This window comes from Pezoporus flaviventris, unplaced genomic scaffold (assembly GCF_033815535.1).
Source record: "Pezoporus flaviventris isolate CSIRO_AGI_PZ_B2104156 unplaced genomic scaffold, CSIRO_AGI_Pfla_v1 ptg000017l, whole genome shotgun sequence".
Classification (NCBI taxonomy): domain Eukaryota; kingdom Metazoa; phylum Chordata; class Aves; order Psittaciformes; family Psittacidae; genus Pezoporus; species Pezoporus flaviventris.
In genome coordinates this window covers 828,463-853,610 of record NW_026892565.1, presented here as the reverse complement: position 1 = coordinate 853,610, position 25,148 = coordinate 828,463, and the positions used below count along the sequence as shown (strand labels likewise).

Sequence of the window (25,148 nt, the reverse complement as noted above, 5' to 3'; positions counted from 1 at the left end):
TCACATCCCTCCCCTACTTCAGATGCAGCGTGTCAGCTTTCCTGGGAAACAAAGCCATTGCGTGCCCATCCTCTGCAACTGGAAGGAACAGGAAGCCCAGGGAGAACTTGCCAACTCACTATTTCCTCATGTCATGAACAAAGTGCATGTTCTATTTCAGCCTCCACCCTGTAAGTAGGTTACATTAAGATCAATCTTGCCCCAGAAATACATGAGAGGCAAGGAGATTATTTGCAGAAGCAGCCCCCCCTGCCTATACCCTTGTTGCAAAGGATCCCTCCCCCCCTTTTTTACTCAATACAGCCAAATTCAGGATCCCGGAGTGCAATGGTCAGATGAACAGACACAGCCACTGAAGAACGAATGAATGACCTGTTTCCCCTCGAGTATGCTCTCACCAAGCATGTGACTTGAAATAAAAAGCTGAAGAAGCCCTCTTTAAAACTATGGCTGTCACAGCACAAGTTAAAACTGCTTTTCCAAACCCCAAATGTCATTAAAAGGAATTGGCATTTCCCCCATGGACAGTCATTAGTTGTAACAACCTGGTTTCGGTATTCCACTGTGTTACCTCTGAGCAGCCTTCCCTTGCACTGGAAGGCTGGAAAAGGCTGCTCAGGTTTCTTCAGACATTCAAATACCTCTTATGAAGCAGAATAACCAGAAAGACAGAGCTTGTTTGCAGAAGGAAGAGGTGAAGGGTACAGAAAGGATAAATAGCTTATAACCTGGGGCATCTGCACTGCACTGGAGCAGTAGGTAAACCCCCTTGGTAAAACATGGAAGCTTTGCTCCTGTCAATGTAAACATGTTGAGTGTTTCAAGAAGCTCCTCCAGAGATGCTCTCTTAGCTTCTGAACACTTCCCAGCTTAGAGCCTCTGCTTTCTCCTTCCTCTCCAACCACGCTGTAATTGGTGCCAATCGGGAAGTGACTGGGATGTAGTTATGTGTGGACCAAAGGCCACCCAGGACCAGCAGTTAATGGGAAAAGTCTTTACTTTCCCAAGTAAAGACTGCTGTGATCAACTCCTGGCAACACAGATGCTATCTGAAGCACAAGAGATGTTTCTTTGATTGGTGTTTGTGTGGGATTGGCAAAAATCCCTTTGAGTTCAAGGGCATGGATTTTCTACCTTAGTTGCACAACTCCATAGTAAAAGCTGCAGCGGGATAACTGGCATCAGTGGGGTGTGCTGGGGGAGATATCTCAGGCTGCTATTCAAGATGGAACATCCCCGAGGTCTCACCTCTTCTGGCTGCTATTACCTGTCCCACTCGTGTTAGCCACAAAGAGCTACACCTCAAGAAGCCCTCTGCAGAGCCAGGGCTTCCGAATTCTCCCACAATCAAAGATTCTTCTGTGCTTCCTTTTCAAGTCGAGTCATCCAACCCTTTATTTGGGTGCTCAGAGCTTGACTTGCAGAGCCTGTCCATGATCCCCTGCAGCATAGGTTGAACAATGCCCAAGAGGGGGCGCTGGGAGGAGTCTCCATCCCAGCAGGCTTCCATCAGCTGCCAGCATTCCTCATCAAACACCGGGAGACGCTCCGGGCGAACTCCTGGAAAAAAGAGAGGGACCTGGTTACCATCAGTACAGCTCAAACCAGAGAAAACACTGCCTGATGCCCACTGCTCTAGTGCAGGCTGAAGTGACCTAAGTGGACTGGCCGGGGTCTAATGCTCTTGATAAAGGCTTACACTTAGCAATGGTGCTGACATTCTTGGGAGCATTGCTGGGTTTGCTCAGGAGATCATGCACAACATTCCAGGAGATGGCCAACACATCGATTCTCCTAAAATCCCAGAGTGGTTTCGGCTGAAGGGACCTTAAAGCTCATCCAGCCCACAAGCAGGGACCCCTTCCACTAGAGCAGCTTGCTCCAAGCCCGTGTCCAACCTGGCCTTGAGCACTGCCAGGGATGGGGCAGCCACAGCTTCTCTGGGCACCCTGTGCCAGCGCCTCAGCACCCTCACAGGGAAGAGCTTCTGCCTAAGAGCTCATCTCAGCCTCCCCTTGGACAGGTTAAAGCCATTTTCACTGGAGCTGCTTCTTTGCAACTCTTTGGGATCAAACTCAGGTCCCCCCCATCACAGTGGTGGCCATGGGAGCCAGTTCAACAGGAGAACAAGCACTGAGTGCAGCCTCTTGACCAAATAAATACAAGACTCCGTCATCTGAGTTAAATCTTTTTCACATGAGAAGGGGAGAGTTTACATGGACAGGAACTAAGGAGACAAAGAAGTGAAACATTCCAACACCATGAGGCAAGCACAAAGGATTAAGCTACCATAAAACATACACTGCACCTACACAAGCATGAGAGTAAGTTCATATTCTGGGGAACAACTCTGTGTTTGACTCGACATTCAGCTTCCTCAGCATGCTGCACACTACAATGTACAAATCACCACAGCCTCTAGAAACTGCAGGGGATTAAACATTCCTTAGGGGATCATGCCTGGCTGGTTCTGGGGCCTGGTTTACTTCCGAAGTGGTGTACTATTCACATGGGTCAAGCAGTGTGCTGGCAGAGTTCTACAACACTATGGCAAAGAGGTGGTTAACTGAAAGCCTGTTTTATCCCTGTTGGTTTTAGTTAGACTTTGAGAGTATCTCCAAGTTTAACTCTTTAGACTGCCAGTACAGCAACAGAACTTGTATTTCTACCTTTTGGTTACAAGGGCTAAGAATGGATTTTCTCCTCTCCTCCAATTATACTCAAGCATCAAAGTATCAACCAAGAGAGTTCAAATAAGCCATTTATACCTCTTCTAACGTTGTTCCAAAGGTGATCTTTGCTTGCACATCTCTCGAAAGCCTCTGGTAACTTCACATGTCCCGAACAGATGTACCAGAACAGAATGCCAAACGCATAAACATCCACTGAGTTATCGTACTTCCCTGTGACAAAACCACATGTGATCAGCAGGACAAACAGCACCTTCATCACTGCAAACCCAGCAGTCTGAGAGCAAATGTCAGTGTTCCACTGCCTCAACTTAAAGCCACAACTTCAGTGCCTGAAGGCAAGGCTTGTGTGAAGCCAAGGAACCCAGCAGGAATCATTGCCAAAGGCAGAGGGATAAGAGTTAACACCTTCTGGTTCTCAGAGGATTCATGCACTTAACCTGGACCAGCAGTTCCCAGGCTGAGGCTCACAGACCACTGCAGGTACTTGGACTTCAACACCAACATCTGTAAGGCTCAGTTCTGCTGCTGCTGGGGGTCTGTCAGAGCCAACATCAGCCTCAACCCAGAAGCTGGGCAATTTCACCCACTGAATTAGAACAGACTGAGCACACTAAGAGCCGATGCTCACCTCTGCAAGGCCAAGTCTAAGCTGCTAGGCATGAGTATTTCACTGTTAAGAGCCACCCGAATGGTACTGTCTAAATCAAATTGAAGCGCTCCTATTTGTGTAATTGCAATGTTGTCCAAGCAGGGACAGCATCTCAGACCAAAAGGATTCTGTCTGGACCTCAGTGCTACCCTAAGATGCTTGCTCAGGAGAAATGTTTAGAGAGTGCTTGCTAGAAGCACAACTCGCAGTGAATTTGAACACACTCCACATGTTAGTAACAGCCTGGAAATCCCTTCCAGAGGACCCTTTCTGCAGTATTTGCCTATGAAAGCCAAATATTTCCAGCTTCCTAAGAACTAAGAATTTAACTTTCCAATTGCCAAGAGGATTAACAACTTCAGCAAAGCTTATGAATCCCACAGTTCTCTTTCAAGTAAGCAAAAATTTAAGACTGACTTAAAATACAGGAAAAAATAGAGAGCATGCATTGTAAGCAGGTTTGCTTCTGGGGTTTGGGTTTGGTTTGTGGTTTGGTTTATTATTAAGCAAGTTGGGATCCTAATTCAAAGGAATGGCCTTCAAAACTCAAGGCAGAGCAGGACAGCAGCGGATTCAGTCAATGAGCATACCTGTAAAGAGCTCAGGAGCCATATGAATGGGTGTGCCTACAATACTGCCAGACATCATGGCTTCTGGTTTGCAGAACCCCAAGTCAGTGATTTTGGCTCGATTCTTTTTGTCAAGCTGTAGAAGAATTCATACACAGGCAGCTGATCACCACACTTCTCAGGTTCAGGATTGCTTTTCAACTGTTTAACACTGAGGGGCTGGGCACCTGTCCCTAAGTGAGCTTCTCTGATTCCTTGTCTGCTCTTGAACATTTACCTAGCTCAGCTCAGTAACAAGACATGCCTTCACTTGTCTTCTCCATAGAGGGTGTGGTTGGGATTTAATAGAACCAGGAACTGGAAGTCCTACTTGTAGCTCAAGCTCTGCACCTTCAAGAGAAGTCACTCAACTGCTCCCTTTCCCCTAGACTTTCTGCCTGAGAAATGAGCTAGGGAACCCTCACTGCAAGGCAAGTTGTGGCTGAGACAACAAGTTAAAAGATCCTGTATGAAGAAAGCTATTATTTCATTCCCATTATGCTTCTCCCTCCCACTAAAAGGGCCTTGTAAGACTTCAGGATTAGCCAGATACAAAAGTTTTCCTTACCAAGACATTTTTGAGTTTGATATCCCGGTGCACAAGTCCCTGACTGTGAAGATAACGGATTCCTTCCACTACATCCAAGGCAATCTGTAATCGTGTTTCTAATTCTAGCCCAGCCTGAAGAACAAACACAGATTTCATTCCTACAAATGTGCCAAAAAAACACTGAAAACTAAGCAATTCTACCTCTGGTTTACAGATTAACAGGTATTTAGATGTGGACTGTTTTAATGTAGGGATATAACACATATATACACATATACATAGAGATTGTGGTTACCTTTAGTCCTGTATAGAGGTCTCTGTGCAACCGTTCCATTATGAGGAGGACGGCAATGCTGGAGCCTCCTCCATAGCCATAGTCAATCACAGAGCCATGGAGATGCACAAGCCTCTCATGTGTCTGCAGAGACCTAGAAGCAGTTCAGCACAGACTTGGTCAATTTTATACCTTCCTCCCCAGGCCAAGCCTCACCTTGTGAAAGACAAATGCCCAGTAGCTGCAGCTTTAGCACAACAGTACAATACACTTAAACCATGCAGTAACAGCTCACAGCACCCCACAGCTCTGAGGACCATAACAATATACATTTGCCCAATCCAATAAAACACAAGAAAGCCCATTAAAGGTTACAGCAGCAAAGAAACACTGCAGGATTTCAGCTGTCTGCACTGCAGTACCTGCCTGCAGCTCTTGACTGAAAACAAGCTGGTTTCTGCAGTACAGACCCATCACCTTCCTTTGTGAATTCAGACAGGACAAAGGCAGATTGAATCATCCCTCCTTTCCCAACACCAAAAATCAAGTGAGAAGAACCATTTGCTATCATACTCAACTCTAATTTACTTTGCACTTGAACAGCACACACACCAGAGAATCACATTAAGGCAGGAAGGAGCATGCCTGCCTCCCATGCTGTGCCTGGTGCATTTCTGCAGCGGCACTGGCAAGCTGTCCTGCCTCTGCTAGAAGGGGCAGCTTCATGAGGTCGTCACTGGTTGCAGCATAGAATTATAACAAGCAAGGCTGTGCCTATGCAAATAGCATTTGTTTGCAGCAGTGAAGTTAAGGAGATCCATGTGCAAGGAGATAAGTGCTCATGATACACACCTCATATAGTGAAACTCGAGTGCAAGGTCATTCCAGTGCTTCTCATCTGGAGGAACAACAGACTTGAGTGCACATGGGAAATGCCCTCCCCAGCTGTCACACAGATAGACCACACCGTACTGTCCTCGGCCCAGCTCACGGCCCAGCTTTGGTTTGCCTGGAAGGCACAACATCCATTTAGTCAGACTTCAAACCATGTTCATTGCTTCCTGTAGACCATCAGGCTGACAGCCCAGAGCCTGGCACAGGCCAGCAGCTGCACCATTCAACCATGTGTCAGATGGAGGCTCACAGAAGCACTTGAGTGAAAAGCAAAACAGCTCTCCCACTCCATTACACCCACTGCCTGCTTCAGGAGGGAGCAGGAGATAATCCAGAGAACATCAAGCACAACACTCACCATGTAACAGCACATCCTGAAGGGACCTGCTCTCCAGTGAGAGCCGTGCCAGCCGAGGAGCGTGGTCCTTCCGCACCTTCAGCCACAGGTCTTCTGTCCTCTCCAGCCTGCCAGAATGGCCATCTTCTAACTGCAAGAGATAGCCCACATACACTGCAATCCTGCCTGCTTTGAAGCCTCCTGTAAAGAGGTCAATGGTCCTTGTACAACTGGGTAAAGATCCTACTTAAAGCATGCCTAAAAGCAGGACCTTGTATTAGGGCACTCGCATCATCTCTGCCACCTCTGCCTAGAGAATGGCAGCATTAACTGCATGAGCTGCAATTTTAGCTCTCTCTGCAATTAAAAACCCTCTTTCCAGAAGTGGCAGGGTAGAAACCAAGGCCTCCTCAACAGCTCCACACACTCACCTGACGCAGAGAAGCTGCAAAAGCCTCATGGGAGCTGTTTAGCCTGGTCCGGAACTGGCTGCAAATGCTCTTGGCTAACTTGGATGCACTGAGGCTCTCAATAGCATCCTGAGCAACTTTCCTCTTCCAGTCACTGGTGATGGCAGGAGGGCTGACCCAGGTAATCCGCTGGATTATCTACTCAAACAGGAGAGAGAATTAAGGCACTAGCACAAAAACCCCACAAAGGGTCAGTCTACTTAACTCACCCTGCTTAGATACCTGTGATAATGCAGTCATCTGCACACAGAATTGCAATCAACTAGTAACAATTTAGAGCTAACATGTTGTTGCTGTACACACATACTAAGAGATCTGATTCTTCCTCAATATCTGCTCAGTTCAATTCTACATGCCAACCATCCTTTCATGTCTGGCCAAGAACACACTTGGCTGGACAACCACCACTTGGAAAAGCACAGCTGTGGTGCAGCTTCTCAGCTAAGAACAGGCAGAGCATGAGCAGTAACCCAGAGAACTGTTCCCAAACTGATGAAAGCATCAGGGAAGCAGCTTTTTGGGGGACAGACACTGTCAAGGTGTGGGAATCCTTGCTGCAGGCATACACCACATCCCTGAAATTGCTGGCTGATGAAGATGCCCTGCTCCACCCTTTATTAGAAGCCACAGAAATCCAGCTCTGCACAGCCAGGCTGGATCCTTCACCCAGACTGAAGGACGAATCGGAAGGCTTGGTACCACTCCATCTGCACTGCACCTACTTGGGGAAAAAAAGTCATAATCCTCCCATCCACACAAGGAATCTCAAGGGGGAGGAAGCAGTAAAGGTCATCAACAGCTCAGAGAAAGAACTTCAGAAAGGTGAATGCTTTATATTCCTGCCTGTTAAAGTAAAGACCTGAGGAAACGTGGGCTGCTCTGGAGGGAGGAGGGTGAAGTGACACTGCAAAACAAGCAAAGCACCCACAAGAAAACCCCAAACCCCCACCAGTTACCCAAAACAAACAGCAAGTTCAACATGCTGACCATCAGAACAGAAAGGAAACACCAAAGAGATACTTCCTTCAAATCAAGTACTAGTATCCCCAGGAGAAAACTATACACACAGCTTTAATGGGGAAGCAACAGCTTTCCCATGCATGGGCCCAGAGCTAAAAGTTAGAGGGCAGCTCTCCAAAGGCATTTCACTGCAGTGACAGGTACCAGAAATCAATGCTAAAGATGCCCATACCTGTTTGATCTGTTCCCACAACATCCTGGTTACTGTTGAGCCAGAGTGGAAAGTGACTTCAACATGATAAGCTGCATTTAGGATCTAGAAAGCAGGGGAAAGATGAAAGTATGGGAACTGGGCAAGCTTTAATCACTATAAAATGTGCTAGACCCTCCCAAAATGAGACGGGATACTCCATGATTCACTTGGTTCGATTTATTTCCTGTATTAAGCTGATAGGTATTTTTATCTGGATTCTATATCCAGATACTGGAAAGGTAACTACTGGGCCTTTACGTGAGTGTTCTCTGGTTTCAGAGCCTCCCTTGATGCCACCAGACCCACCCAGAGCTCTGTTCCTCTCATTTCAGTGAGCATTTCTCCTCCCACCCCTGCTGGATCAGGACACAGACAATTACTAAGGATACTCTAGAGAGCCATTTAAGCCACCAGACCTGTTTGAGATAATTGCTTGTGATGTGTACAGAAACATCCTTGGACTTCTCCCAGCTTCTTGCAGGATGTACTGAAACCTCCCAGGACTCCTCCAGGCTCTTCAGGCACCTCTCCAGAGTCCCTACAAAGCTCTCTCGCAGGTAGTCCACAGAACTGATCAACTTGTTGGCAACTGCTTGGTTTAACCGAGAAATAATGAGCTCCTGGATTTGCTTAATACAACACTTGATGTCCTTGGAACTGACAGGCTCCCCGTTCTCAGGAATGATGATATCTGCATCAAAGAAAAGAAAGAGGCATCTTCCGTATGCAACACAGCATCGGTGAACCAAGGGCTGAGCTGCTTGGAGTGGTTTGTAGAGGAGCTCCAGCACAGCCCCAGCTGGTGGTTGAATTCACAGGATACTCACCACCAGCACTCTGTAGCTACTACAGGTTTACAGTGATGACAAGTCAACTATCACCTCAAAAAGCACAGGGCAGAAGCACACAGCTGTATTTCCATCTAAAGAAGTATAGGCCAGGAGATGCTTCCAGGCCATCCATAGGCACTGCTGGATGTTGAATGTTCTGAAGGAAGTGACAGAACAACCACCCTGGTTCCAGGACACCTTTTTCCTGCTCCCTGGAAAGGTTCATTACCACCCTGGTATTTTTAAACACACACTGAGCAATCACTGCTCCCACACTGAGTACTACTACATTACTACCAGGAGATGAAGACCTTGTCTCTGGAGTTTGGCCAACACCAGTCTAGTGTACTTAACACAAACCCAGTGATCGGCAGATGGCATTAGCTCCTTCAGATAACACCTTCCTTCTTTTAGGGTACTACTGCAGATACTGGTATTCAACAAGATGCTACACTCCAAGTGATGCCTGCTGTGCAAATAAGTACACACACATATTTACTGCAGGTTTTTTATCTTGTGCTACCCCTAAACATACTCCTAGATGTAAAGAAACCTGAACTCAGGTACCACAGTGCTCCAGCTCTGGGAAGAGTGGGACAGACAGAACACAGGAATTACCTGTCTTGCTAATGGAACAATAGCAGCCCTACACAGTAGAATTAACGCACTACTGTTAGTGTACACTAGCTCACTGTGGTACTTTATGGCATGCAAATAGGCTATACTGCAATTAAAACAAGCTCTTTATGAGGATTACATTTTTGCGGGGGCACTACAAAGCAACCATTTCAAGGAACAAGAAAGATCTCATCCAGTTCCCATCTGCAGAAGCAAACCCATCAGATCCTAACCTGCAGTATTAAACATAAACCAATATTTAGTATACGCTCCATCCCTGGCAGTGTTCAAGGCCAGGCTCACAGAGCCTTAGGTGACATCGCCTATGTGAGGCGTTCCTGCCTATGGCAGGGGACTGGAACTGGATGATCTTAAGCTCCTTTCCAACCCAAACCATTCCATGATTCTATGAAACCTCTACTTAGAAGCAGAGGAGAAGAAAGAGCTGTGAAATATCCAACCTACAACTGTTCACTGTGAGGTTTATGATAGACCCCATATCCCTGCAGACAAACTCTGGGCAGCCTCTCACCCTCCACAGTTTACACATCCTTGTGTGTGCTTCCAGCTCCTGTGCTCCTGGAAGTTGTGCTACAAGAAGTTGCAGTTAGAATCCTTCCATTTGCCAAACCCACACACTAAATGCCAAGCAGAGGCCTCAGGAGCACAGTATGTTTTGTAGATTTGGGGGGGGGGGGTTAAAGGGAGAACTCTACCTACCCAGAAGGATTTTATTTCAGGACGCTTTCGACCCAAAAGTCTTACGCAAGCCTCTCAAAGGAATCACACAAAGTACAAATCAAACCTTTGCTGCTACATCTCAAAGAGCTTTTTTTTCTTAGGACAGATTTATTCCCAAGTCTCCCCGAGGCACAGTAGGGAGAGTTCTTTTCTTCTTCAGCAGAATAAGAAACAAAAGCAGCAAAGTCACATACCCTGAGAACTGTGCAGCAAGCTCTGGGGATAAAGGTCTGATTCGTAGGAAACCAAGTCTGCGTTAGGGGCAGCACAAGATAAAACACCTGCAGTAAATATGTGTGTGTATTTCTTTGCACATGAGGCTCAGGCCTCATTTAAGGACTGCTTTTTACTCACAAGATGCTATAGATAAGTTCTTTGTGTTTTACTTCTGAGTTTTCTTGCAAAGCCACTTGCCTAGGCTGCCATTAACCTTCTCTTAGCAGACTGGAAGTGAAGCCACTCCTCTTCAAAGACCCCAACCTTCCCATTACTCTTCCAGCAGTAGTTACCTTTGAATTCCATATTAGCAGCATCCTCCAAGAGCTCCTCCTTCATATTGCTGAGAGTCTCTATGATCATGTCCTTCATCTCCTCTTGCTTGCGGTTGGCGATGTTCATCAGCGACTCGTAGAGCTCATTCTCCTTCTTGCGGGTGTACTCCAGCCTCTTGGGGGTGATCTGCAGGTCCCGCTGCATGTCAAAGGCCTGGTTGATGAAGATGTTGAGGCAGCGGCAGTGCACCTCATTTAAACTGGTGGCTGCTTCCACCAGGTGCTTCTGAAGGACCTGCCTGGAAAAGGTGCTCAGGAGCCGGAGCTTCTCGAGCTGCTCCACCAGCATGCTTTGAGCATCAGCGTCGGCACCAGGCACCCCGCAGCTGCAGTGGTTGCTACTCAGGTACTCCAAGTCCATCAGCTGGCAGTAAAGGGAGGACTTTTCCTGCTCAGTTTTTCTGGGAGAGATCAGGTCAGCCCCCACCTCGGGCACTTTGAAGAAGAAAATGGGCAAAGAGAATTTCTCTTTGATTTGGCGCAGTTCGTTCTCATCTGATGAGGAAAGTTCTGCCTCGCTGATGGCAAAGACAACCACAGGCAAGACCTGGTTCACGTACTCCCCCAGGGTGGCTTCAGCAGACTGGAATCCGCGACATGGTGCTACCACAACGTCCACTTCCTAGCAAGGGAGGAAGTGAAAAACACAGGGTTTTGTACAGAGCCTTTTGAAAATGGATATATCCAAAAATGCACCATAATTCCTTCACAAAGGGCAAAAGGAGAAACACCCAAACCCTTTTGAGCACTTACGGAGACTCACACACAACATCATGCTCTTATCTCGTACTAAGTTATTAGTTATTACTCTGATGTCGAACTAAGCCTTCGAGTTCTAGGTTATTTCAGATCAAAACTTAGAACAAGGTTCCCAAAGTGGTCCCTGTCATTCCTTAGCCTACAGCTGCCCCGTTTTGCAACTTCTCCTGCTGATGTTTAGCAAAGCTGCAGCTCTTTGAGGAGATAGCCACACCATCAGCTTTCAGTGCAGCTTCCAACAGTAGAAAGCACCACACCAGCCACTGCTGCCAAGACAAAGGCAGCACAACAACCGATTCCAAAGAGTAGGCAGCCAAAGGACAGACGGGAGGAACAGATGGTTGTAACTAAGCTTTAGTTCTGACTTTCTGCAGATCCAAATGAAACCAAGAGATGGGTTTTATTTACTAGCTTTCATACTGCACGTAGTTTCACTGCTTTGGTCATGCTCTTGCTGATATGACATCTTAGTAACCCTACTAAAAAGGGCCAGTTTTGAACCCGCTTCCTCCCCTTCCAAGGGAGGAGATGAGACTCACTTCTGGATGTGCAAGAAGTGTTAGAATTGCATGTATGACCCCAGTAAAACAGAATCGAGCCTGGTCTGAGTTGGAGGGACCTTAAAGCTCCTCCAGCTCCAACCCCTGCCACGGGCAGGGACCCCTTCCACTGGAGCAGCTTGCTCCAAGCCCCTGTGTCCAACCTGGCCTTGAGCACTGCCAGGGATGGGGCAGCCACAGCTTCTCTGGGCACCCTGTGCCAGCGCCTCAGCACCCTCACAGGGAAGAGCTTCTGCCTAAGAGCTCATCTCAGTCTCCCCTCGGGCAGGTTAAAGCCATTCCCCTTGGCCTGTCCCTACAGGCCCTTGTCCAAAGTCCCTCTCCAGGTTTCTTGTAGCCCCCTAAGGAAGGGAAGTGTCAAAGGCTTTGAACTGAAGCCAGAATCTCTGATCTGTAACAGCGGTGATAGCTGAGCATTCTTCGTTTTCTCCTCCAGAAAAATGAGGAGACGATGAAAACGTGAACAAAATGAGGAGCCTTGGCCCCATCTCCCACTTGCTCTCAGAGCCAGCAAGGAATCCTTATGGCCACGGGCCTCCACGGTGCTGAACTCAAACCTGTGTGATGCACCGGAGGCTGGAGCGGGATGCAGAGTGCTGCAATGTTCACCAGAAAGGCTGACTCACCCCAGGCACTGTAAACACAGGAGGAACCCAGTGCTGTCTCTAGGAGACAGGGAGGAAACCAACACAGCAGCAACTGGGTCTCCTCCTTCCATAGGAGCCACTCAGCCTCTTCCAGAGGGCATCAGTAACATTCCTTGCTTCCCCTCTTTTAAATGGCCTACAGAATTTAAGCACAAGCCATGCAAGCTTCATACTATTAGGGATGAACTCTTCTTCTATGGGAATACCTCTGACTCACACCGGATTCCTGGAATTTTTAAGGTGGCTCTCACAAGGTCACATCGCTAGGAGCACATTTGGAACACTTCTGACAGAGCTGGAAGCATGAAATTGCTCTTAAGTAACTTCATTTCTGTTTTCCTTAACAAAAAGGCCCTTTTTGAAACATGAAAGCCTCCCACTTAGCAACCCGGACATCAGGAATGCAAAGATCAGTCAGAGCTTTTCCACTTGTGATACAGAGGTGCCTGTCAACACCAATACAAAAGGGTCTAAAGAGAATACCATGCAGACACCATGTACTCATCCACAGATTCAGAGCTGCGATGCCAGGACGACCGCTGCATCCCATCATCCTAGAATAAAAATTAAGGATCAAGTAGGTCCTGACCTCCAGTAAGACAAGTGGAGTCTCCCTGAATGCACTCAGGGACCACTTAAGTGCTGTATTCCTCAGTCAACATCAGTTAGAAAGCGTTTACCTGCTGCATCCCAAGAGGACCTGCTCCTGTTTTGCCAGGCTGGGGGCAGTTCAATCACTGTTTGCTCTGTGAGCTGAGGTGCTGAGAAGCTAAATCCAATTTAGTCCCATTTTTACCCAAACTCCTCCCAGCCAGATCAGGATGGAAGGCCCAGGCTTTTGCTAAACCAATTTGAATACTCTGCCTTCTCAGAATAGTCTGTGAATCACTCAAGTCTGACAGTTACTGCATTTATGACATATGGGAGCTAATTCCACTGCCTCCCTATTAATCTGTGGTGTATATTTACCCTCAGATCCTACTTGGGATTTTTGTGTTTGTTTTTATACACACTCCTCCCCAGTTGGTCTGAAATCTTCCCATTTTATTCTGCTTCCATGAGGATCCAAAGCTGGAGTTCAAGAGCTCTCATCTAGAGAGACTCAAAGAAAGCTGAACACCTCTGGTCTCCAGCAAACACTGCTGATCAGATCAGGGCACATCCTGCCAAGTTTTCCAAACCTAAAAGATTCTATGGACATTAAAATAACCACCCAATAGGTGCTTAACCACATCCTTTGCTGCTTGTAACAGCTCCTGATTCATACAAGGTGAATCACAGCTGCAGGACCTGAAGAGATGTAACAATAAACCCAGACCACTTGTGCCAGAGCTCACAGAACCATCTTGTCTTTCTTGTCACCTTCCAGCTTTGCCAGAGCAGTGGAAAATGCTTTTTTCCCTACAAATCCTGTCTAAAACTCTTCAGACTGAGACCCAGAGTCCCATGAGGCCCAAAGCAAGACAAAGGCACGAAGCAGCAGCTTTCAGCCCTGAGACCCTCCTCCCATTCAGCTGCACCATCCAGAGGAAAACCAGTCCCTTCAGAGAAGTCCCTTTCAGCTTCCAGGCACAACTGATAAGATTTAGGAGAAGAGCCAACTGTTGACTCCCAGTATAAATCTAACAATCTGTCCATTTAGCTGGATTACTCCCCATGACCTAGATGCATTCCTGTGCAGTGATCCCCAAGGAGCAGAGCAGCTTTGCCAATGTTTTTCCCCTCCCTGAGATTTTAAGTTTAAAAATAACCAAGTTCACCAACCTATTAGCACAAAGTGGCGCTGCCACAGCAGCCAAGCCATGCTAATGGGACTTTCTGGCTCCCTCTTCACCCCCTTTTCTGTGAAACAAGTTTGGAATAAGACATCCTCTGAGGAAGCACGATCCCACCCTGGGTATCGGACTCAGGGTGCTCCACTGGCAGGTCAATATTCAGAAGCAGTGTATTCTGCACTTGCATTGAATTTATCTCCAAGTGACAGAAAGCAGTTTAGTTAATATTTGGATACTGTTTACTAATAAATCAGCCATTCTTTCCTCGGAGCAATGGCTAACCAGCTTTAGCACACAAGTATGTGCACCAAGGAGTCCGAGTTAGCATTAGGTGCCTGCACAGGCCAGCAGTGTGTCAAGTAGGTGCTCCAGCCAGCCTGAGCAGTGCAGTCTCTTGGTAAAGATGCTCTCGGGCATGAAGAGCTGCACAGCATTCCCCAGGTCCCGAAGCCACAGACAGCTCCTCTAAGGGCAGCCCATTGGTAGGTCAGTGCCCTCACTATGGGGAACAAGTATGATTTCAAAGAGAGAGGCACAAATGAAATGCTCATCTCCTGTAAGTCCACACTACAGGCCCACAAATGTTCCTTCACATACTGGTAAGGTGCTTGAGTAGCTAGAACATGAGGGTTTCATGAAACACAGTACACCTACCAGGGTGTGCTGGGAGAAAACCAAACAGATCCAGTGTCTGAAGGGGGCTACAAGGACACTGGGGAGGGACTCTTCATCAGACACTGTAGTTACAGGACAAGGGGTGATGGATTCAAACTGAAACAGGGGAAGTTCAGGTTAGATCCAAGGCAGAAGTTCTTCCCTGTGAGGGTGCTGAGGCGCTGGCACAGGGTGCCCAGAGAAGTTGTGGCTGCCCCATCCCTGGCAGTGTTCAAGGCCAGGTTGGACAGAGCCTTGGGTGACATGGTCTGGTGTGAGGTGTCCCTGCCTGTGGCAGGCGGCTGGAACCGGATGATCTTTAGGCCCTTTCCAACTCTAACAATAGTTATGATTCTATGAACAAGGGGTTCTAGGTACCTGGTGCGGTAAAACTCAGGTTGATTTCTTCCCCCTCTGCCCAAAAGGTGCTGAGCTCCTCAAAATTCTTTGGTCCCTTAAGCTCTGTACTGAATATCAGGTTAGCAGCAAGCATGCAACTGTTATTGGGCTCCTGGTTGTGCTTCACAAGTTAAGTTCCTTCGGAGCAGTTCTGCAGACATGACACTTTGGATAGCATCCAAATACCCTCATCCATTATTGCTCCAGATCCATATTTCACTTGGTACAGGAATAGTGCCCACGAGCAGCAGACATTCACTTTAAGAACTGTCATCTGGGGGTGTGTGGGCAGAGCTGGAGAACTCACATTAGCTGGAAGGGTGGAAAAACCCACATGACTCTCAACAGGAGCTGAGACTCCTGTGATCGAGCAGGAGGTTATCCCTAACCCTGTTACCTGCTAAAATGCACTATGTTCTCCCATCAGCTTTAAAACTGTGTTCATCCTTTAGCCCCTTGAATTCATGGAAGGAGTCCTTCGCCTCCATGTGAAGCTAGCTGTGATTGACCCTCTTCTTCTATTGGAAGAGCTTTTTATTTCACCAACCCTTTTCAAATCCATCTGAGTAGCTGTTTTCATCTAAGTGGCCTAAATATAACCAAAGGCAGACAGAGGCATCTTTGTCACTCACATGAGAAATCTGAAAGAGGGTTGTAAACTGCCCAAATAAATGTAAAGCTAAATCCTCTTCTCTCATAGCAAGGCAGAAGATCCAGAACAGGCGTTTATTTTGCAGCACCAGGAGCTGGGCTGGTGCTCTCTGCGGAAGCACTGGATGCCTCACCGGGTTTATACAAACATGGCTCTTCTGTCCTCTCTCTGTGGATACTGGAAGTCATAAAAGCACCACAACAGAGCATTGATGTGGCTGATCTTATTAGGATAGGCTTAAATGTAGCTACAGACTGGCTTTGTCAACCATATTTCAAACTGATGCATACTGGGTCTTCATTTGCTGCCTATTCCCAATCACATATCCAGAAAAAACTTACTTTGCTATTTTATTGTTCAACTGAGATTCAAGCTCTCATTCAAGTGACAAGAGGTCCTATTCAAGTAATTTCTGTTTAGGAATTCTCTATTCCAGATATTCCCCCTTTTTTGCCAAGCACAACACTCCACAAGTATTCTACTGCAATAGCAAAGTACTAAGATCCTTATCGCAGTAAGATATGAAATGCAATGGAAACTTATGGAAGCTATAAAAAGCTATGAAATACAGCCCCCGCCTTTAAAGCTCTCTGCTAAACACCAAACTGCAACATTCAGAACAGGAACGTGTTACACGGGCAAGTCAAAGGAAAGGCACAAAGCAAGATGCAATGTTAGGAACAGCTCTGAGACCAGACTCCCACCTTCTAGCTCTTAACATCCTCAGCTTCCATTGGCACCACAGGGATGTAAAGAGCCATTCTCTCAAAGGAAGTCAGGTCATTTTATCAGATGTTGGATTAAGCTTTTTTCTTGCATGACAGCTTGTAGCTACTATCAGACAGCAAAGCTAACTCTGAATGACCTGGAAACTGGAGTAAAACTTCAGAAGACACTTGGAGTTCCATGTGAGCAAGCTTGGCTTCCGAGATGGATGCAGACATTACAGAGGAATGCTAATGCTCAGAGTTGACATGGAAACAGAGCACACAAACAGATGGTGATGTCCAGTTAAAATCCTAACACCAGACTTCCAGCTCCCCTATTAAAATGAATTCCTGTGTTGGAGAGTTTTCATCATTTGCTTTATTATGGCCTATAACTTATATCTGAAGTTCGTTATGACAATGGTACATGGACACCAAGTTACCTTTAGCAGTGAGTAGGGCAGCATGACCTCCAGCTCTGCGATCTGGTGAGCAGGGTCTTCACTGTCCCCGTGGATCTCTAGGTCCTCCTCTGGTATGGTGTCCCAGTGCCCACGGTGGGCTGCCATCATCTGGACCAGTTCATACTGCCCAGGCAGCGCCAGGCTAATCCGGGTTTGCGTCCCATGGGTGAAACGGATCCGGCGCCTCTTGCAGTTCTCCTCGTTGGTGATTTTGGTGGTGGGGAGCAGCTTCTCCCCCAGCAGGATGTTGAGTAACTGGCATTTGGCATTGCAGTTCTGGCCAAGGATCAGCAGGCAAGGGTGCCAGCTCACGGTCCGCTGCAGCTGCTCTTCTTCATGGCAAGGGAAGGCGATGAAACTCTGCCCTAGAATTGAGGACAGGCTGCATTAGGGCAGGTTGGCTGAATAAGAAGTCTCATCTCCAAGCCAAATGTTCACACATCACTGTCCCACAGCCTGCTAAGAAACCCACACAGCACCAAGGCTTTGCTTATGTCTCCTGAGTGTCAGCAGCTCAGCATGCCTACCAGCCCCACACAAAGATCCACAGCAGGCTGTCTCACAAAGCCATCAAGACAACTTGCCACCTATTCCAGGCAGAGTAGGTTCTCCCCACCTATTCCACCCAAAAGCATTTACACAGAGCTCTCTTCAGCAGGTTAATGACAGGCTCTAAGAGTCAAGAGGCAACTGTTGTCAAGGCTGAAACAACCAAAGGACTAATTTTGCCTTGGGTTGGAACATTGTTTTGCCTTGCTCCGGAGTTCAATGAGGCCCAATGGGTCACCAAGGCTAATTCTTGCCCAGTTTGATGCCTCGGCTGCACAGAATGTTCCTATTGCATACCAGAAATAAACTCAACTATGAATAGGTGACAGTTCCCCCCACACACTTCAAAATGCCAAATACTTTGCATTGACCAAATCCCATGAGTATTACTGCACAAGCTGGTTGACCAAAGGCTACGATCATTGATGTTAAAGCAGCAGAAGCTCCTTTCTAGCCTCAGGGAAAGATTCTTGCTAAATTGCTTTTCTCCAGGAGGCAGATGACAAGACCCAGTTTGCTGAGACGTGGCAGCAGCACCAACAGCCTCTGTCAGCAAGCACAGACCCAGCTCATGCTTTCACCAGGGTAGAGATGAACCCAAGTCAAACACTCTTTGCCAGCAGCCAGAAGGTTCCTAGTGCAGCCTAAGCACGAGGGAGCTTTGCTCCCTTAAGCACACCAACAGCACATTCCTCTCCTAACCTACACAGTTGAAATAGGCACAGTTTGCCAGATATTCTTATGGATTTTAAGATTTAAGCTGTAGAAGGAAACAACATCTGTATCTTCACAGGAGCAGGACTCACCTTACCCATCCTCCATCTGCAGCACCACTTGTACCATCCCACTAACCAGGCCCTTCAAATTCTTAGCCCACAGTGCCACAACTCCTTGCATTTGCCTTACCACACTAATTCAGTCTCAGCCCTGAATTTAGCTCCTGTACTCTTTTACAAGTCCTAAATACAGCTTTTCCCACGCTCAGCCATCGAAGCTGAAGTCTAAGTAGCTTTGTGTTACCTTATGCATAGCAACAGAGCAATTCTGGTAGTACAAAAAAACGGGATACAAACAAATTCCCCATCTGCTGCACTTGAGCACAATCCCTGGAGCACAGAGCAGCCAGTGTTCCACCACAGGCAGAGAGCTGGCCCGTGTTCCCAGGGCTGAAGGCAGATGGAACCCAAGAACAAAATGGCAAATGGTGACAGCAGTCCCCAAAAGAGCTGCCAAAGCTCACAGCTAGAACCCAGTACGATTGCCCTGATATCAGGCAAAGCAACAGGATGCCAGTTTAAAGAGACACAAATACAAGAGAGCAGAGAAGCAGCAGCAGGGATTCTGTAGGGAAAGGTCCCGTTTCACCAGGGCTATTAAAATGAATCATGTTCCGGCATCCAAAATTGTTTCAGCATCTCAAGCCCCAAGATGGATCCTTCCATCCCATACAACACTAAGGAAACCCCTCTCTGTGTCTCAGCAAGCCCCTCTCCTGGACCTCTGCCCCACACAGCCCCAGATGCTGGACCCATATACTGACAGCTTGGAAAAAGGTTATGGGAGACATCACTTGAAGTGGGATGGCTCAGAACCATAAGAAGCCTTTCAAGACCCAGAGCTATAGCAGAGTGGCCACATGAAGTGAAGGGCAGAATCTGGGTAGCAGCTCAGAAAGAGAAAATTCAGCAAAAAGCCACAAATGGGACACTGAAGCCTTCATCTACAAGATAAAGAACTTCTTTGATCTGGTTCCATCTATTGAAGCTTCAACTGGAGTTCAAGCTTGCTCTTCAGCTGTACACGCATCAAACCACCTCTGCCCAGGCTTTGGAGAAGGAAAGAAGAGGCTGGTTGCACCCTCTCCTCGTTCTGGGTGGCCTCTGCATTTACAGGTACTTACTGCCAGCAGAAAATGACTGAAATACAGCAGCTCAGCTCAGTTATTGAAGCACAGGATGGATATAGAAATCTTTTAAACACTTTCCATCTTTTCATGCACACAACCTCCCTGTGATCGGTCAACAAGTTAACTACAAGTGGTTATCAGTAACAAAGCCATTACACTAACATTGTCACAGTGAAATATTCTGAGTGCAAACCTGGAACCAGCACCAGAAGCCAGATTCAGTTGTCTCACAGATCATAGAATGGCTTGGGTTAGAAAGGACATTTAAGACCATCCAGGACACCTCACCCTAGACCATGTCACCCAAGGCTTTGTCCAACCTGGTCTTGAACGCTGCCAGCGATGGAGCTTTCAGCACTTCACAACTAATCCAGTCCACCATCAAGGCACCCAAATCATGGCAGTGGTTTAACACTGCACAAATCCATCTTACAGCAACCTCAAGCTCTCAAACCCGAAGTAAGGGCACGGTGATGGAGCTGTTGCTCACATTCTGCATTGCAGAAAGTGTATCACTATTTCTGCACATCCGAATAAGACATAAGGTGAAAACCCTCATGAACGGTGATGCCACCATTCAGAACATAAAGAATTCAAGCACGGAGGAATATGAGCCCCCAATTACCTAACAAAAAACAGATTACATCTTGCTTCCTGAAGAGACGCAGGGATACTCCCATATCTATGGGAACAGCTCCTGTTTGTGACAGAAGTTTTGCCAGAGGTCTCAGCTGGTGGTATGTTTTGTGTCAATGTACTATACCACTGGGAGACATGTGATAAAGACATCAAAACAGATGGCTGCAGGGGGAGTCCTCAAGTGTATGCATCCTGTTAAGCCTCTTTTGATGAAAGGAGGCCTGTCCATAAACAAGGACGTCTCTCACCAAGACCCATTTCATAATTCACTCAAACACTTGACACATGAATCCTAGGCTGTTTATGGAATTTTAGGTTGAGAAGCCATAAGCATTTACTCACTCCCTCTTCAAGGAAGGCCAACTACACCTCTGGTCTCACTTGTCTTCCTATTCTAGCTTCAATAGTACACACACAGAGCAGTGCTTAACTATGGCTGGACCTCCATACCTATAGCAAATACTGCTGCCTTTCACAGGAACCTTTCCATTCCTGATGGTTGCCAGAAAGCCAACCATATCCTGGGCTGCATCACAAGGAATGTGACCAGCAGGTCAAAGCAGGTGATCCTGCCCCTCTGCCCTACCCTCCTGAGTCCCCACTTGCAGCACTGTGTGCAGTTCTGGTGTCCCCCACGTAAGAAGGACATGGAGCTGCTGGAGCAAGTCCAGAGGAGGCCACGAGGATGAGCAAGGGCTGGAGCACCTCCTGTACGGAGCCAGGCTGAGAACACTGGGGCTGTTCAGCCTGGAGAAGAGAAGCTGCGTGGAGACCTCAGAGCAGCTCCCAGTGTCTGAAGGGGGATACAAGGATGCTGGAGAGGGACTCTTCATCAGGAACTGTAGTGACAGGACAAGGGGTGATGGATTCAGACTGAAACAGGGGAAGTCCAGGCTGGACATAAGGAAGAAGTTCTTCCCTGTGAGGGTAGAGAGGCTCTGGCCCAGAGAAGTGGTAAATGTCCATCCCTGTCAGTGTTCAAGGCCAGGCTGGACAGAGCCTTGGGCAACACGATCTAGTGTTGAGGCACCCCTGCCCGTGGCAGGGGGGTGAACCGGATGATATTAAGGTCCTTTCCAACCCAAACCATTCTATGATTCACAGCATATTTTGACCACTACGGGACTTATTATTAACCCACTCAGTTCTATAAATCAAGCTTTGGCTCCACCACACACCTGTCAGCACAGTGGTGTGAATTCCTGCTCAATACCCCAAAATACACAGCTGCTACACCATTAGTAGCTCCTATGGCCTGCAGAACCCTGCTTCACCTTCTGCTTAACTTGAAGCTTGCTAGTGAGTGCCTCCTCCCATGTGTTTGAGGACTTCTTTCACAAGTACCCTCCCAGCCACCCCTCCACACATTATCTAGTCCTAAACCCCATCTTCTCATGTTGACACACCTCACAGCACAATAGCAGCCCCAACCTTTTGAGCATCATAGTGATACAGGCAGAGTAGTCACATTTTAACCAGGATATAGACCCTCTGTCAACACAGCAGCAGGATGAGAACTCTTCTAACCCCTCTGGTTTATACATTCACCCCCTATGAAAGGCATTTCTGTACAGAGTCATTAGGCTACCAAGCCCGCGGCTTTCCACACACACTCATTAAGATAACACCAGAGCTGCTGGCCAGAACTCTGGAGATGCTGTGCTTTGAGTACAAGAGGCTTACTTGTTAAAAAAGTAAACTCAGTTTACTTGTGACATAAGGCAAAAGAAATACCCAAATCTCGGGCTCCTCAGCCAAGAGTTCAAATTTCAAGCACAGAATGAAGCAAACTACTGTTAATAGAAAGGGTTGTGCTGGTTTGGGTTTCTTAGTATCTTTACGTATTTGAGTAAAATCTGTGACAGTCCCTAAAAATATGGTTTGACAGGAAGTTAGTACACAACACACAGGAATAAAGAGCTGTCAGAGCTGCACAGGCTCAAGCTGCAGATTGTCAGCATACCTCAACACATCATTCTTCAAAGCCTACTCATGACAAAGCAGACCTGGAGAACAGACAACATTTCCTTGAATGCTTCAGAAACACAGACAGTGCAAGCAACAATCCCTCCCTCCCTCCCCTCATAAACAGTAGCTGGAAGGCAGTTCTTTTTTACCCTTGAATTTACCATGAGGAGTAACTCCTGGTGCCGAGGCCACAGAGGAGGCATTTGGCCAATGACAACCCTTCATGGACAAACACTGCCCATCATGCCCCTAAGCAGAGGAGAGTGGGATATAAAAGCAAGCAGACATTTGCTCCTTCGAGTATCCAACCCTGGCTGCCCCAGCTTACCTGAAAGGTCAGTGGCTACCACACAGTTTAGCAGATACTCGGGTCTGATTTTAGACACAGTAACTCAGGCTGTGCTTTAGGCTGCTTGAGTTGACTCCAGGGGCAGTTCTATGCTGGTACAGCAGCTTAGAGGTGTCTCAAGAGCAAACCCCTTCACATTTGGTTTGTTTCCAAGCCATCCGAATTTACTCTCCCAGTTTATTTTTGCACTTCAAGCCCAGTAGTAAGTGTCCTGCCCATTTACCTTCCTGCTCTTTGTGTTGCACAAAAGATCAGCACTCACAGACTAATTCCCACTGCAGAAGGTCTGCAGGATTAATTGGTCACAATTCCTCTCCCTTTGACACCACCTGTAGGGCAGATTCGAGGCAAAAGTGGTTCTGTCAGGGAGAACTGTGCTCCTTAAACCCCCTGAGAGTTCAAATGCTCTCCCCCTGTCAGAGAGGGGAAAAGTGTCAGAGAAATGTCCAACACAACTAAAACTTTACAGAGACAAGAAATACCAAGGCTCCGGGCTACGCATCTTCCCACGTCTTCCCCAAACCCATCAATGGCTCCTCGTCCTCACTGCTTCACAGTTATTGTGCAGCCTCCCTATTCCCCCAAGTGCTGCTCTTCATCCTCTCCTTTCCTCTTCCCACACTCCCCTCAAGACAACTTCCCACCTTCCAGCAGCTTTATTGGCTTGTGTGTGCCCTGCCTGGAAGATGTCACCACCAGCTTCAAACATACTGAGCTGAGGTCTCTTTTACAAGAGGGGTCAATGTTAGCCAGCCTCTGCCGCCTGAAACCCCGAACCAAGAGGCCACACTGTCATTAGTTTGCATTAACAAGCTCTGAAGCAGTCAGAGCCTTTCCTTGGGGCCCTGGCATTTAAGGGCCAGTTGGCAACAGAAGTCAAACTGAGCAGAAGTCAAACTGGGTCAAGGCAGGTATTTAAACAGAAAAGGTTCCAAGTGCTCTGTATTAGAAACACCAGGCTTGGTGATACCTGTGTCCCACATCAGGAATGCTGCATCCCCACCTACAGAGCTCTATGAGCAGACCTGCAAAGATGCTATTTGACCCACACTGTTTCACAGGAAGTCACCAAGCAGAAGAGCAACTCCAGGGAAGTGCTGCCATTCAAACAGCCTTGAGACCCACAGAAATGACGGAAAGCAACTAGTTCCTACTGCCCGGCAGCCAGAGAGATGCAAACAGAAACAGCACACTTGTACATTCCCTTCTGTTCTGACAGCTTCCATGCATGTGCTTGACTTTGGCTGGCCACCATGTGCCCCCCAAGCTGCTTTACCACTGCCCTCCTCAGCAGGGGAGGGAGGGGAGAACAGAAGATGGAAAAGAAAGCCCTCATGGGTCAAGATAAAGGCAAAGGCCCCATGGAGAAGCAAAGGCAAACAACAGATTTATTCTGTGCTCCCCATCAGCAGGCAATGCCCAGCCACTTCCCATGAAGCACAGGCAGCAGTGGCTCCGGAAGACAACTGCCATAACAACAAATACCCCCTGCTCCTCCCTTCTCTCAGCCTGTGTCGCCAGGCCATGGGCACTCTGGGACAGTCCTGGCTACACCCCCTCCCACTGCTCAGCACCAGCCCAGCCCCTGGTGGGTTATCAGCACTGTTCTAGCTCAATGCAAACAGCACTGCGGGGCTGCTAGGGGTTAAATTAACCCCATCTCAGCCAGACCCGGCACAGTGGGACAGCCCTGCTTTCACACAGGGTGACAGAAGAGCTCAGCAGCACTTCAGATGAAGGAAGGGTAAGCCAGGAACGGACAAGTATCGTGGACAAACAGCCAAGAGAGGTGACGCAGGAGCCATTCGGAAACGAATAAAGAGCTTTATAAATGTCATGTCACAGTAAACTTCTCACGAGACAGTCTTCTGTACAGAGTTGTGCACACGGCAGGACAGCCTGCAACCGCGACAGACGGGGATGAAGGTGATGAATGAAGCCCAGCACCATCCCTGCTATTACCCACAACAAACACACTGTCACCCACACCAGCCCCACGAGCTGCACCTTCCTACCACCCCGCACCTCCCAGACCCCATAAGGATCACGATGATGAGCAGAAGGGCCCCTCAAAGCCTCTCACAGCCCCAGGACTGCGCTCCATAAGCGCTCCCACCCCATCATGCCCCCCCATTCCAGACCCAGCAGCTCCTCACAGCCCACTCCCGGCCCCCCCAGCCCTCTCACCACCCCCCGGCTCACCCCACAGCACCACGCTTACCCCTACAGCCGCCTCCCTCCCCGCACCGGCCTCCCCGCCCGCCCCAGGCCCGGCCTTCCCCGTCCGCCTCTCACCGTCCTGCGGGGCCCCGTCCCCGGCCGCGGCGGGGAGGCCGTCGCCAAGCGCCGCCGAGGCGAAGGGGTGCCCCTGGCAGTACTTGACGTCGCGGAAGAACTTCTTGGTCTCGCGGAGGTTGTGCTGCAGCCGCGCCAGGTGCCGGTTGTAGTGGCCGAAGGAGCGGCAGAGCTCCCGGATCACCCCGCCGGGACCCCGCCATAGAGGGGCCCCTTCACCCTCCATGTCCTCCGGGTCCGTTCCGCTATCCCCTCCCCACCGCGGGGTACACTCGGCCCCTGCCAGCCTGCCGCTCCCGGACGCTCCGCCCGCCCCAAGGGAACGGCGAGGCCCCGGCGGCCGGGCCTTCCTCGCTTCCCCCCACCCACCCTCCCTCCCGCCTCCCCTACCCCCGCC

General features: G+C 48.3%; 1 protein-coding gene across 1 annotated transcript; it reads right to left on the bottom strand.

The window, feature by feature from the left end:
* Positions 1–296: 296 nt before the first annotated feature.
* Positions 297–25,114, bottom strand: DSTYK (dual serine/threonine and tyrosine protein kinase). Its single transcript, XM_061454947.1, has 13 exons — positions 24,752–25,114; positions 17,025–17,410; positions 10,387–11,050; positions 8,105–8,379; positions 7,668–7,751; positions 6,437–6,613; positions 6,027–6,156; positions 5,627–5,783; positions 4,796–4,928; positions 4,519–4,632; positions 3,933–4,047; positions 2,769–2,903; positions 297–1,560 (listed from the first exon to the last, which is right to left on the bottom strand). Exons 1-13 carry the CDS (start codon positions 24,975–24,977, stop codon positions 1,373–1,375), a joined length of 2,784 nt encoding a protein of 927 aa, XP_061310931.1. The 5' UTR covers positions 24,978–25,114; the 3' UTR covers positions 297–1,372.
* Positions 25,115–25,148: the final 34 nt, after the last annotated feature.